The sequence below is a fragment of the Macaca thibetana genome, chromosome 5 (genome assembly GCF_024542745.1).
Source record: "Macaca thibetana thibetana isolate TM-01 chromosome 5, ASM2454274v1, whole genome shotgun sequence".
NCBI lineage: Eukaryota > Metazoa > Chordata > Mammalia > Primates > Cercopithecidae > Macaca > Macaca thibetana.
Window position 1 is genome coordinate 15,244,478 of NC_065582.1, and position 16,384 is coordinate 15,260,861.

General features: G+C 34.3%; 1 protein-coding gene across 2 annotated transcripts in view; it reads left to right on the forward strand.

The window, feature by feature from the left end:
- GLRA3 (glycine receptor alpha 3) overlaps positions 1-16,384 on the forward strand; it is a 176,111-nt gene that overhangs the window by 31,329 nt on the left and 128,398 nt on the right. For both annotated transcript variants that reach the window (XM_050789937.1, XM_050789938.1), the window contains exon 2: positions 8,804-8,931. In XM_050789937.1, the coding sequence (XP_050645894.1) occupies positions 8,804-8,931 (128 nt within the window). The remainder of the gene's footprint in view (positions 1-8,803; positions 8,932-16,384) is intronic.

Here is a 16,384-nt window from a genome sequence, read left to right on the forward strand (position 1 = left end):
CCACGGATCAGGCAATTCTCCTGCCTCAGAGTAGCTGGGACTAGAGGCGTTTGCTATCTCTTTAGCTAATTTTTGATTTTTTGTAGAGAAGAGGTCTCACTATGTTGCTCAGGCTGGTCTCGAACTCCTGGACTCAGGTCATCCTCCTACCTCAGCCTCCCAGTGCTGGGATTACAGGTGTGAGCCAATGTGCCCAGCTATTCCTCCCTTATATTATTGGATATTATTGTTAAATTTTGATGTTCTGTTTCAATACTTGAATGAATCGGTTTCTGTCAATATTTATGAAATTAAAGTTTCTGAACTTTCAAGTGGCACGTCTTTTTATAAATAAAAATATATAAAATACCTAAGTTAAAAACTTTCATTGATGGGAATGTGTATGAGCCCACACAGAGTTTCCAAGAAAAGTTAATAGTAAATGAAATACTTGGTGCAGCACAGAAGAGTGAAGTGTGGGAGGCAAGCTAATTACCACAGATTTTGTGGAGATTCATAAATAAAAGACTATTCAAAAAACAAAAAAAAAAGTCAAAGCTGCTTCCTTCCAAAGTACTGATCATAACTAATTTGCTAACAATCTTAGTAACTTGCTATAAATACATCAGCTCTGTTGAAACTAGGAGGTTTAAACAAAATAGAAATGGCTTTAATGGCAAAGTTTCTTATCCAAAATTCATTCTAAATTAATATTGGGTTTCTTTTCACTGTCTCTTCCTACCCTGAGTTTTAAAAATCTTAAAAAAAGTTTTTGAATATGTATGTACAAATGATGTGGGCTATTTAAAACTTTGAGTAGGATGCCAAATTGGTTATATGGAGCCTGTGAGTTCCCTTAAATGACTGGTTTTCTAAGGGCTGTCTGCTAATGTTCACGTGGTACAAGGCTCAGATATTATTGTAATAAGAAGAGAGTTTTAGGAGAAATATATTAGAGTAAGAGTTTAGCTAATAGGAAGTCTTTCTGTGAGCAAAGCCTCACCCCTTTCAGAAAAGGAAGGGGCCAGGCGCCGTGGCTTGTGCCTGTAATCCCAGCAATTTGGAGGCCAAGAAGGATGGATCACGAGATCAAGAGATTGAGGCCATCCTGGCCAACATGGAGAAATCCACTATCTACCAAAAGTACAAAAATTAGCTGGGTGTGGTGGCATATGCCCGTAGTCCCAGCTACTCGGGGGGCTGAGGCAGGAGAATCACTTGAACCCAGGAGGCGGAGGTTGCAGTGAGCCGAGATCGCACAACTGCACTCCACTCCAGCCTGGTAACAGAGTGAGACTCTGTTTAAAAAAAAAAAAAGAAAGAAAGAAAGAAAAGAAAAGGAAGGGATAGAATATGTAAAAATGCTTTTTAGCCAATAACTCAATGTAAATTTGCTAACAATAATTTCTTTTGAGTAAAAAATGTGAACCTTTAGAAGTAAAATCAATTGCCCGTAAGCAATTGAATGGGTCTGTGTCATTGAAGGAAACATCAATAGTACCTGAGTCCATTCAGGCTGCAAAAACAAAATACTATAAACTGGATGGCTTATACACAACACAATTTATTTCTCCTGGTTCTTGAGGCTGAGAAGTCTAAGATCAGAGCACCAGCAAATTGTCTGGTTTTGGGCCTGCTTCCCGGTACATTGTCCACTCTCTTTTCACTGTAACCTCATATGGTGGAAGGGGCAAGGTGAATCTCTGGGGCCTCTTTCAGAAAGGCACTAATCTCATTTGGAGCCCTTATGACCTAATCTCCTCCCAAAGGTCCCCACTCCTATTACCACCACCTTGGGGTTTAGGATTTTAACATATGAATTTTGCTGAGTCCAAAATGCATGGCATTGAGACCATGTGGCATTGAGACCATAGCAACTCATAAAGAAAATTTAAATATTTATCTTTTCAGAATTTTCTCATTTTAAAGGCACCAATCTGTAGAGCTTGGTTTTGAATTCTGTTATAAAACGTGAGGATTTTGCTCACACCGTATTAAGAAGGGAACCAACTGATCATTCACTTCAGTGTCATCTCATTTTGCAGCTCCTGCTCACTTCATAAGGAGACCACACAGAGTAATCAACTGAACTGTGAACATGTTAAAGATTCAGATTCGTGTTTTATATACTTTACGGGTCGTAGCACAGTGCTTTGCATCTAACAAATTATATAAGAACTCAAAAATAATTTTTGTAATATATGCCTTGTATTTGATTACATTATGGTATAAGAAAGGATACTTTTACATAATAAATGCACTATAATTTTATTAGTAGTAAACTTGTCTCCATTGATAAAAGGCTTATAAAAGTTTGTGTATTATATTTTAAAAATAGTTTATCATTTATTACATATTCCTCCTCCATCCCAGCCCAATATGTATTTCATGTATAGTTCTCAATACATTTATCAAATTATATTTGTGCTTTTATTAATTTTAAATGCCATGTCAAAAGAACCATAATTTTGTGTTTAATTCACATTCATGGTAAAATATATTTTTAATCTTAAGTATTAAAGAATAAAAAAAGGCTGGGTGCGGTGGCTCAGGCCTGTAATCCCAACACTTTTGGAGGCCGAGGCTGGTGGATCATGAGGTCAGGAGATTGAGACCATCCTGGCTAACACGGCGAAACCCCGTCTCTACTGAAAATACAAAAAATTAGCTGGGGGCGGTGGCCGGTGCCTGTAGTCCCAGCTATTCAGGAGGCTGAGGCAGGAGAATGGCGTGAACCCAGGAGGCGGAGCTTGCAGTGAGCCGAGAACGCGGCACTGCACTCCAGCCTGGGCGACAGAGTGAGACTCCTCCGTCTAAAAAAAAAAAAAAAAAAAAGAAGAATAGAAAAAAAATGAGACATTGGATTATAAAATATATAACTGTTTTTAGAGAAAGCAGATAATTTTAGTAGATTTTCTGCTACAAGATGAAATAACTCACATCTTTCTAAGGGTATTAACCAAAGATGTATCTTTCATCTTGGTCTATGTTAGTGATAAGAGGTGGTATCTTTTCCTTCCCCCAGCTTAATTTAATTACTAATTGCATAAACAAGGAAAATTTATATATTAGCAGAAACGATTTTAACAAGTTGATCTTTAAAAAGGTTAAACATTGAGGTTATATAGATGCAATATAAATATATATAATTATGTATTTATTTATACTTTTTTTCTCTTTGAGACTGTTCTAGGCATGATGCCAGGCTCCTTGGAACTTGTCAATAATGGCTGCTAAATAAATAAATGAATGGGCTACTACTCATAAAACTATTGTCCCCTGTTTAATGGTGTTTATATATTCCCAACCCTGGTAAATTAGTCATGATTTTTCCATAATATACTTGGAAGCAAATATTTTTGGCAATGAAAGTGTATTTCAAATAGAATTTTTACAGAACCAATATCAGATCAAATTTCAGGAAAGCAGTTATTGCAGTAGCTCAATTATTCTTTTTTGAATACATCAAAAGAAATGAAATAAGATTTAAAATAATAACAATTTTTAACCTTTAAAAAGATTAAGAATGAGTTTGTCATATTTAAACAACAACAATCTTGCTTTTTTAATTTAGTTATTCAAAAGGAATATTTGGGCGCTGAGAGTGCTTGCTAATAGGGTTTGAAATATTCAACCAAGAATTTGGGACAATACAATTATAGTGAGCATGGTGTGTGGTGTGTATGTGTGTGTGTGTGCGTGTGCATAAAATTGTGTTGTATTTTGATTGTTTAATGCTGTTGCCTTCCTATAAATGTCCAGGATTCTAGGAGTTCTTAAGCAACATTATCATATACTACAAAAAATGCAAGCATCTCATGGCACTTAACCTGCCAGTCCCTACCACTACTTGTATTTGGAGTAATATATTTTTAAAAAGTATACAGAGATGACATCTCTACATCCACTATTGGAAAATTTTTAATACCTTATTTCTCACATTGGTTCAAATATTAAACTATTATAATAGCCGGTTGCAATGGATAAATGATTGCTTAGTATGAGATGAGAAAAATGTGATTTTTTGATTTTCTTATTCTATTTTAAGATTGATCATCAATTGTAACATTTGTAAAAATAGTTTAGAAATGGGTTAATGAAAACTAGAAAAGGACAGACTTTTGCAAGATATGATTTGTATAAATACAAGAGAGATTATTATCATTAAAATTTAGCATTGATCTGCCTAGATAAATAAAATTACTGTTTTGTCAAAGTTATTGGTAGATAGTGAAAATCTGAAATCTAAAATTAATTAAGATTTAATCTTAATTAAATCTTTAATCTTAATTAAATCTTAGTCTTTTATTTTTTTCTTTATTGTGCTGGCTAATACTTGCTGTATCTGAAAATATATATGAAAATTGAGATCCTAGATAGATATATAGATATAATTACTTCTTTATTACTGCCACAAGAATAACAATCACTTAGAATATTTACTCTACAGTTTTTGGACATATATTATAGGAAAATCCTAAAGACAGACTTTGCATCCTTTCTTTTAAAAGCAAATCTTGGCCAGGTGCAGTGGCTCATGCCTGTAATTGCAGTGCGTTGGCAGGCCAAGGTAGAAGGATTGCTTGAGTCCAGGAGCTGGAGACTAGCCTGGACAACATAGTGAGACCCCATTAGGAGGCTGACACAGGAGGATTGCTTAAGCCCAGAAGTTCAACATTGCAGAGAGCTATGATCATGCTGCTGCACACAAGCCTAGGCAACAGAGCAAGACCCTGTCTCTAAATATAAATAAATAAATGTAAATTTGACATTACTTATGAATAAAGGTGTTTTTTTGAAAGACCTACAAAATAGTATCATGGTATGCAGTTGATACCATGAGAGTAAATAAAATTATTCACAAAGAGAGCAGAGGAAGAGCTCCAGAATGGAACTGTGAGGAATATGGTTATTTAAAGCAAAGATACAGTAAAACAAATATAAAAATAAGTCTAGGGAGGCATTATTAGAGAGTGACATCAGCAAAAACAGTAGAGTAAGAAAAATACAGGAGAGTAAGGACATCGACAAATTCTCTCCTTCATGAAAGCAACAAGGAAACTGGCAAAAATATAATTGTGAGAATCAAATTTTTCAAAAGCCTGACAGTTAATCAGAGGCTTGTAGTGATTCCTGAAGTTGTTTACTAAAGAAAAATATATTTCTCTTAGTAAAAACAGCGGGATTTATGGCATTATAATTTGCTCTATTTCCCACTCCCTCTCTTCTGCTCTGTGGTGACAAAGTAAACCAATAGCCCCAAATTAGAGGACAAATCCACAACCTGGCAGCCACCAGAGGAGACAGCATGGAGTCCGAACTCCTTTAAGGCCTTATTCTTTAAGAATGATCATTATTTGACTTGCCTGCAGGTTTTCTGGAATACACCATTTGCAAATCTATTTTTCTGTGACCTAACTTGGAGTTCACCTACCGCCAAAAGCCCTTTTCCTGGAGAAGTTTGTTTAAAACATTTAGAGTCAATTTTTAACTTCACAGATGCCTAAGGCAATCAGTAATAGTGGGGACAAACAATATGCTTAACAAAAATGTTAAATGGAAAAGCATTGGAATGATATGTCCATATGGGTTTGGAAAATCGGCATATATTCCTGGTTATCTGGAAAGCCACATATATGGGCTGAATTTTTTTCTCCCAAAACTCATGTTGAAGTCCTACCTGCCACTACCTCCAGACGTGACTTTATTTGGAGGTAAGGTTTGTCACCTTACCAAGAGGTAATTAAGGTAAAACAATATGCCCTAATCCGATATGTGTGGTGTGCTTATAAGAAGTTAGAGCAGACACACATACAGAAAAGATCATATGAAAAAACAGAAAGTGGACATCTACAAGCCAACAAGGAGACCCTCAGAGGAAACCAACCCTGCTGACAACTTGATCTTGGACTTTTAGAATTGTGGGGAAGTTAATTTCTGTTGCATTAGCCACCTGTTCATGATACTATGTCATGGCAGATCTAGCAAAGTAACACACCCAGGGTTGTGCGCATGCTCAGGAAAGACCTGAAAAGACCCTTAGCTCTCAACTCTGGCTGACTTTTAGGCCTCACACAAGTGAAAGTAAAGTCTAGAGTAATCAACTGCCTGACATAGTGTTGAAGGTATGACCCCATGACACAGAACCCCCAGCAAATACTGAGAGACTTATTGGCTCTAGAAGTTAATAAAATCCATGTTCAATTACTAGCTGATCTCTAAGCTAACCAAGTAGAATGGTCACATATTATAAAGAAAGTAGACTTTACAGAATTAGCTCAGAAAAGTCCCTTTAAAAAAGAGCAACAACAACAAACTCTGGGGAGAAAAGACAATATGATTCCCAGAGTTATATTACTTAAAATGTACAGTTTTCAATAAAAGTTATAAGTTTCACAAAGAAACAAAAATGTATGGACCAAACACAGAAAAAATGCAATCAATAGAAGCATGCTTAGGGAAACAAAGACATTGCAATTATGAGACAAAGACTTCAAATGAACTATTTTAAGCACATTTAAAGAATTAAAGGAAACCATGTACAAAGAGCTAAAAAGAAAGTATGATAATATCTCACCAAAAAGGAAATTATAAAGAGATAGAGATTATAAAAAAAGAACCAAAGAGTAATTCTGGGGTTGAAAAGCAGCCTGACAGAAATGAAAAATTCACTAGAAGGTTAGTATTAGTTTCCTATGGCAACTGAAACAAATTACCACAAAGAACAGAAATCTATTCTCTAACAGTTCTGCAGGCCAGAAGTCTGGAATCCATTCACTGAGTCAAAATCAAGGTGTGAGTGGGTCCATGCTACCTCCAGAAACTCTGGGGTAGAATCCATTCCTTTTCTTTTCCAACTTCTGGTGGCTGCCGGCATTCCTTCGCTGTGGCCGTGTCACCCCAATTCCTGTCTCCATGGTCACATTGCCTTCCTTCTTCTGTCTCTCATCAGATATAATTCTGCCTCCTTCTTATAAGGATGAATATCCTTGTATGTTGTTGCATATAGAACTGCCCCTGATAATCTAGGATAATCTTCCCACACTCAATGTGAAGGATTGTGTTCAGTATACACAGTCATCTAGTATTTGTAATAGAGAAGGAGGCAGAGTATTATTGGTTCAAATCAAGGTAAATTGGTATATTTGTTGGTAGGAGGATGTAGAAGTTTATTTTCTGGTCATTGAAAGGAGAGATTTTGCAAGGGAAATAAAGAGAATGGTTTAGAAGAAGCAGCATGTAGCTACAAAAGCTTCAACGATGCTTTTCCACACTATTCTTGAAGCATGGAATATAAACAAATGCTTCTTGATAGGACAGAAAAAACTTCCTTAAAATCAGATGGTAGAAGAGAGCTCTAGAGTCATTGAGAAGATAGTTAAAAAAAAAAACTGTATTATTATAATGTTTTTTTATTAGAATAAACTTCCCAGTGACCACAATGACAGTTTGGTCGAGCAATAATAATCAGAGATAAAGGATCACGAAGTCATATAGAGCCAACAGAATAGGGAGAAAAATGCTTCCATTCTGGAAGAAAGCAAGAATGACAGAATGAGAATCACTGGGGAAAGTGACTCAGAGTGCCCAGAACAGGACAGAACCTCTAGAACAGGGCAACAGCTAATAGACACTGTAACTTGTGATTCTGTGCTTACAGAAATCTCATTCTCATATTATCACCGAGATTGATGAGATTTTAAAACTGTGCCCATGAATCACTGCATATATCCCTGTGGTAGACAACTTAATGATGATGACTCTAAGTCCCAGTTTTACTTCACACTAAAATTCTGGCAGGAGATATCTAAGGAATTTAATAATTGATCTTGTTATGATCATATGGTGACCCAAATGGTTTGAGATTTGGCAATGTCCTGAGTTGAATGACAGAGCTGGGAGCAAGTGATGATTGATGATCTTCAGGAAGTGACAACAGCTTGGACACATCAGTTCCAGAAAGTCAGTTTCACATTCCTGAGCAAAACTCTGTGGATAAAAAGAACCATTTGATCTCAACAAGCAGGCCCAACTTCTGTTGGAGAAGCCTATGTAAGTGAAAACCTGGACAGGAGAAATAGCCTACACTATGGGTTTCTGGGACAAGTAGTTGGACACAAAGGAAAAAATTTGGATGAAAAGAATATAGGAACACACTACCTTTCCTGGACACAGGTCTAATATAATATCCAGGTACACATGGTACATTTATGGTAATTTCTCAGTCGTGACACACAAATTTTATATCTGAACAAAAGGTATTGTAGATTAATGACATGTAGGTGAAAGTAGAGTGAATTTAACTTGATGTGTTACCAATTCAGGAAACACTCTAATTGAAGAAAAAAATGTGATTGTTTAACTTTTTAGACAGAAGTTTTTTACTGCTAAGAAAAATTCACAAAACCTGAAAGGTGATGTTTTCCCTCAATAAAAGCAATAAGATTGTAGTTCACAGTTGAATTTTCATATTTTCTTACACCTAAAGCAATAAGGATACATTTGGTTAAAAATTGCTATCAGATATCAAGCTTTTGTAAATACAGATTTGAAAGCTTAATATTTTGAAAGTGGCCTTTGTTTTCAGGTTTAATACAAAAGAATGCCACCTCTGAAAATTGGACTGAATAGATAGGAAACCTCACAAGTATTGACTATAAATCTGTAAATGTCTATCTTATTATAATCTTCACTGTGTGATATCTAAAGTCTTATATTTTGTTGCCAAACATATTTAGCTTAGCATTGCTATTTTGTATTTGTAGGTAACAATGATTAGAAATGCTCCTTTTTGTAAAGTCTACATTTTTGTTCTTATTTGTAGTTTGGTTGCCACAAAGGAAACAGATAGTGCAAGATCTCGAAGTGCTCCAATGTCACCTTCTGATTTTCTGGATAAATTAATGGGGAGGACATCAGGATATGATGCAAGAATCAGACCCAATTTTAAAGGTAATTGTTCTATTTGCTACGTTATATGTGTGTTTTAAATATTCTTCAACAAGGTACAATTTTAAATTGATTCCACAAGAAATTCTAATGCTTATTTTCAACAATCTTCCAAATACTGCATTAGTCACAGATGTGTCTTGAAAAAGAAATCCATTCCCATGTTCTCAATTATCATAATTTACCTTCTTTGGCCTAGCTATGTTTTTTTGCCTTCGCTAACTGTTACAATACTTCTTGTCTTGACCAATGATTTCAGGAATATACATGTATGTAGGTATCTTTTATTTAATTATTCTATCAGTTTTCTAACTAACTCGAATGAAATCTACTTTAATTGCTAGTGATGCACTTTCCCATTTTTTAAATCTGCCACTGTAGTACTCTCTATATTGTGAGGAATCTAACCATTGTTGAATTCATCTATTGGGAAATAGGCTGGATTGCTAACTGACAGCCTTTGAAATACATAAGACATTATTCCACCTACCAAATTCTTTACCCGAATTTCTATGAAAGAATGTAATTGTCAATTATTTAAACACCACTTTTTATTCTTCTGTTTAATATAGTTGTAACTAACATGTTTATATAAGGATATGTAACTTATCCAGAACCACAATATATCCTGTAATTTCACTTTAATGGTAAAATATTAGAAAGCTGCTTCCAGACCCCAACTTATTTAACATGTCCTTGAATATTACTTTACCCAGTAAAGAAAATAAACAAAGTTAAAGAACATAGACTTTTTCATGGGATTCGGTTAAGCTATTTCATTGCTAAAGTTTAAAAAAGTGTTGTCTATAATGACCATTTTTCCTGAATTTGTCCTTATGGAAGAAAAAAAGAATTGCTTAGAAGTGGGTGAAATAATTAACTAGAATGGAGTAAAAAATATCAAGGTTGGGTAGCAGTAGCAAAAGAAGTAAAACTCACTGATAATGTCTGAGTAGAAAATTATGAATTGATTCAATTTTAGAATGAATTTAATATTTAAATTGTGGATCACACTTCTTGATTTGTTATTAAGCTTTTCAACCATAAATATTTTTAACTTCAGGAGAAAAACACGGAGTACAAGCTGTGCAAAAATAGTACAGCTTACGGGGTACAATATACAAATAAAAATGAGAAATTTCAGTATTTTAATGATCTTTTCCAAATTGAGGGAAAGCAATATTCCTGTGAATCCACTGAGAACTAATTAGTAATTGATCTTGAAAAATATGAAATTGTCATTTAAATAAACCACAAGAAACATAATCGGGAATTAGCAGATTCATTGTGGTGAGTCCATATTCAGTGATTCAGAAGTATTGCTTTCTTTTCACTGAAAATTAAAGAAGAAAATGCATTCTATTTTTAAATGTCTGTGAATATTTAAAAATCATGTAAGCAGTCTCAGCAGATATTTTAATAAAACTGCAAATAAGTTACTAACCACACAAGAGTGGCCTCAGAGCTTTTGCCATTCTCTTGGAAAGTTTAGTGTTGGTTTATTATTTTAACAGTTTAAAAGACAATAGAAACATTAAACTATTTTAAAATGTGATTATCACTATTTATATATAAGCTCAGGAAAGGACCCCAAGGATTTGGTGTTGCTTAAAACAAATACTGATTCTTTTCTAAATAAAAATGCATTCCTAAAAATAAGCTGATCACCAAGCCAGATCAGAAGTGATTAGATTTTGGGGGAGACTAAAATTCATGCTTACACCCCAGTGTCACTAAATGAAGAAAAAGAAAAAGAAAAACAGAGATTTTCTCTCATTGTTTTTCAAAATATCTTGTGCTCTAAACATCAGGAAAACAATGCAGGCTGCATTGAATAACCAAATATAATATTATCAATTATACAAAAATAATAGTTTAATAGGTTAGGTTTTAGCTAACACTTTTTGCTTTTTCATCTTTTGCAAGGGTCAAATATTATTGACTTCAGCAAACATACTTATAACTCCATTTCCTAATTAAGCATATTCAACTCTGTTTCATTTCATTGGATAAAATAACATCATAATCGTTTGACCATCATTTCATTGCCCAATATTGGAATATAAATAAAATAGTCTTTACATGCCATTTCTTCCTTACGGCTAACAGGAGGATATGTAGGTGCTAACAAACTGAATCCAATACCTAACAGAAGATATTTACACAAAAGAAGGTGAGAACGATCAGCCCTTGTGTTGTCATGTACCAGGGGTCCACCTCACCTCAGGCAAAAATAAACTCATCAAACATAGAAGTAGAAAATTAAGAATCTGTTCTCCTGATAATATCTCAATCATTTTTTTTTTCTCTGTGGTAGCTCACATGACTAAAAATACAATCCCTTGCCATGTTGATTTTGTACCTTTCCCCACATCAATGTTTTTGGAAGAAATCTAGTTAGCTCATCAAATGAACTAATTTAAAATTGGTGTTATGTATGCTTTCCCATTCAATTGTCAAAGACAATGAATTAATAGTAAGCGAGTTTAGAGACATGAATATTAGCAGTGTTATATTATATTAAAGTTTTTTAAATAAGCATAATTATCTAAAAGAGTTTTAAAAGAGGAATGGGGGCTCATGCCTCTAATCCCAGTGTTTTGGGAGGCTGAGGCGGGAGGATTGATTGAGGCTAGGAGTTAGAGACCAGTTCTGAGACACCCATCTCGCCAAAAAAACAAAAACAAAAACAAACAAACAAAAACTAATCAGGCATAGTGGCAGACACCTTTAGTCCCGGCTTCTCGGGAGGCTGAGGCAGGAGGATTGCTTTAGCCCAGTTGTTCGAGTTTACAGTGAGCTATGGTTGTGCCACTGCACTCCAGCATGGGTGACAAAGCAAGACTCTATCTCCAAGAAAAGAAGAAGAATGGGAATTGTAATATATGTAAAAATATATTACAATAACCAAAATTATTTGATCCTTCTTCTTAAACACAGAGAAACATAACATACCTAGATAAGTGATCAGTTGATAGAAAAGTGCTTATAAAATATGAAAGCATTGGAAAATACCTATATGTTTGCCCTGTCTAGAATTCATAAGTTTTGTAAAAGGCAAACATAAAATTTCACTATGGACATTATCAGACAATTAACAGAAAAGAAATGGAAATGTTTAATCTCATTAGCCAAAAGCAAAGTGTATAACAATAATATGACATTTTTACCTTTCAAAGATATAAAAATAAGAAATGTTCCAGTATTATTTAACCGAAATTATAAACACCAAAATTATGGTGTTTGTTTCGATTGTTCGGTCACTTCTCTTTAAAAAGTACATAAAAAAATCTCACCTCTTGAAGACGAAGTAGTTTAATGTTATTAAAACGTACCACAGAAAAGTATAAATACATAATTCTCTTAAAGCACTTTAAATTGGTATTGACCATGGATAAGACAGCCTCTTCCATTGAACATTATTTAAATCAATACTGAAATAAGTTAAAATAATTAGGTGCTTAACTCATTAACATTATCTTTCCTTTTCACTGATTTAATCTGTTCTCTTCACTTCCAGAGTAGTATTAATTCATCTGAAACATTTTTGAGAATCAGATTTCTCCGATAATGATCCAGTGCCTTTAGGATAATTTGACATAAGTATAAAAACTACTTCAAATTTCTATTATATCTTAGTCCTATTAAATATAATGATTTTAAAAACTATTATTTAAAAGGCATTTAATAATGACATATGCGTTTAGAAATGTTCTGAGAGCTGCTAAAAAGAACTAGAAAGTAAAGCTGCAAATATCACTCAACTAGTTGATCATGCAATAGAAATTAGAATTTTGTCCAAGTCATTATTTCAAAAATTTGGTCTTAAGGAGGAGAAATGTTATGTATAGAAATGGTTATTTTTATGTTCACTTTGGCAAAGGTCATTGGTAAGAACAGTGTATTTGCATCTAAGTTTTGATGTTATCAGGGGTTCTTTGTGTTTCTCACGTCAAATCGGGTTAGCTTGTTATTGTTTTATCCCATGATGTGACTGAGAAAAATATATGACACATTGTAAAGGCAAAAAAAAAAAAAAAAAAAAGAAAAGAAATCGTTATTTTTATTTTGAAAATGAAAATAATAGGTAGATTGCACCATTTTTTTCTCAGAATTTTGAAATCTTTCCTCTTTAGAAGCCTTTTTGGTTAGGGAAAAGAACAGAAACAGAACTGGCCCAGTGAGAGAATGTACCACGTCCCCAGGCACAGACTACAGGCCGTGGTGCTCACTGGACGGCACTGCCTAATGGTGTTACAGAGTTGGAGGGACAGATGAAGAATTAAGGGAAGACTTAATAATCCTTGAAAATGGTAGCTTCTTTATATATATATACACACACACACACACACACACACACACACACACACACATAAATTAAAACTTGAAAACTAAAATATTCTAGCCTTGTTTCCATTCACTGAAAAACAAAATAAAATAAAATAAATTAAAATAGATTTTCATTTTCAAGACAGGAGTAATGCTCGTATATTTTCTGAGTTCTGGTTTTTCTGATTTTCTTAAATTAATAGACTTGTTTTAAAGAGCAGTTTTAGGTTTACAGAATAATTGATTGGAAAGGGCATATTTGCCCTCTCCTCCTCAACAGTGTACCCTGTTATTGGCATCTTCATATTCATGTGGTATATTTATTATTATTGATGAACCAAGATTAGTACATTATTATTAACTGAAGTTCATAATTCACATTAGAGTTCATTCTTTGTTCTGTACATTTTTATGGGTTTTGACAAATTCATAAAAACGTGTGTTTATCATTACTGTATCATACAGAGTAATTTCACTGCCCTAAAACCTCCTGTGCTTGCGCTCTGAATATCTCTCTCTCCCACTTCCTCTCATCTACCCCCAGTCTCTGGCAATCAATGATCTTTTCACTGTCTCTAGAGTGTTGCCTTTTCCAGGAAGTCATATAATTAGAATCATACAGTATCTAGACTTTTCCAATTGGCTTCGTTCAGGTAGCAATACGCTTTTTGGGTTCCTCTGTGTCTTTCCTGGCTTGATATCTCATTTCTTTTTATCACTGAATAATATTCCAGGATAATCTCTTTTGTATGCATTTGACATTAAAGAAACTTTATACAATTATCGAGCTGCAGAATTCTAGCTCAGAAGTTTGTAGATGTTGATTCATTGCCTGCTGACATTTAATATCATAAAGAAGTCAAATCTCATTTTGATTTCTGCTCCTTTATATATAGGCTATTTTTTTTTCTGCCTATCTCTGGACATTTTTCAGTAGGAGGATTTTTGCTTATGCTGGCACTGTTTTGTGTTATTTCTGTAAAACAATACTTCTTTTAAAAAAAAAAATTCTGCTATCTTCCCCTGTCATCTGTACCCAGCACATTTCACTCATCCCCTTCTCTCCTTTCTACTTTCCCTCTACATTTAAAGAGAACTGTTCAGATTTGTCCTCAGAATCACAGATTTGATATTACAGGGTACCATTTATCCAATTTTTGAATGTTTAGGGAGATTTTAACTCTGTAATTGTGTTTTGATCTCTTCACAATCCTCTTTATCCTAAACCATTTTCCCTGAATGCGAAGTTGTGGACGTTGTGTTACAAATTGCTACGCAGGTGTTAATTTGTATGTTTATTTGTTTGTCAGTTTTGTTTATGACAATAGTAACAATCATGTACCTGAAGTTGCTAAAAAAATGTCTACAAGTGTCAGTGATGAAAAGCAGCGGTTCACCCTCAACACTCACGATGCACAGCTCCACTTCTCTGAGGCACACACTCCAAAAAAAAATGTATTTCTGTTGATTGTCTGTTCCAATCTGTTTGATTGCTTTCTAGGCCTTTCACAATGCAGGCATTACGAGATTCCTTTGCACTAACTAAACTGATAATTTAATGCCTCATTTATTGCATTCTGCCCCTTTTGTTTTTCTTCTCTGCCCAATGATTTGTTGTGTCATCCTGCAGGATAAATTATTTATATTGTTCATTCTCTTTAAACCACTAGTTTTCTTATGTGTGATAGAATGTCTGTGACTCAGGAAGAATTGAGGGGTGATTAGCTTGGGTGGGATAGGAGGGCCATTTTTCTGCTATTTCTCTACCTCGAAAGGGAACTCTGACACAGGCTGCATTGCTCTGGCCGGAGCTTTGCTTAGGTGAGTGTTGAGATTTGACTAGGCTTTATTCTTGGGTCCTACAGATGGTGAAATAGAGCAGGCTTTAGGTTTGATGTACTGTCAGGTACTATGTTTGCCCTAATCATCAATGAAGTTATTTCCATTTCCTCAAAAATTCCATAGGGCTAAATACCAGGACACCGTTGCTCAACAGAAATACAGAGGGGAAGCAGGAAGCTTTCAAGACAGATACCAGGCCCTCTCCCTGGGGTCCTCTTCTCACTCCCCACCTCCTTCTCCTCTCCATGCAGTCCCTGCTTGCTTTTATTTTAGGCTTGCCTCTGTTTCGTTTGTCAACCATTTTTATCTACCTCTATATTTTATGTCATTAAACTAATTATAATTTTTCTCCTATTCTTTTTGGTATGATACATTTTTTCTCATCAAAATTTGATTATGTAACATCATTTTTATGTCTTCAGAGAAAAAGAAAATGATGTTCAATTCTCTGTCTTGAAACAGAAGTTTCTAGATGTCATCTGAAACTAGAAGCATGTTTAACATAAAACAATTGAATTGCAAGTAAAAGTACATTTATAAGACAACAAAACATTATTTCACTAGAATATTTTACCAATCACAGCTGGATTTTACTTCTTTCTTTTGATCCTAATCTTGGTCTCCCTCCGTTGGTCTCTTATGACTCTTAAGTGCAACTTCAGAAAGTATTCTCTCAGTAATCACCCAATTCTGTTTTCCTCCCAAGTATTCACTGCATTTTTGTTAAGTTTTCTTATGTTATCTCCAGTGGCCACTCTCTTTTTATGTAGATATAACTTTTGTTTGCCTTCACAATGTATTTGTGGTTTCTGTCTTTTACCCTTAAATATTTCACTAATCCTTTTCTCTCTTCATCACAAATTTACTCTTTCTAGTACTCTATTCTAAAACACCATCTACGCCAAGGGTGGCATGTGTACCCAAACTCATTTTCTACATGTACTTTTATTAGGGTAAATGTTAGCATTGTAAAGGTCTCCTTTATCCATTTTTACCATTCCTATCCACCAAGATACTATTGTTCTTGAATAACGTTTACAATTATTTTTGAAAAAGGTACATTTCTATTTGAATTTTTACTTAAAAACTCATTTTAACAAGAAGTATCTCTTGAATAATAAGCTTTCCTAAAACTATACATATTCATTTGAAATGTTGATGGAGTTGGAATCTGAACCCTGCATTTTTGGTTGGTGTTTGCTTTTTGTTTTTAATGAATTCTTTCTGTAGTAATTATTTCTCTTTTTTTTATTTTACAATAATCTCAAGCTAACGGAAGTGTTAC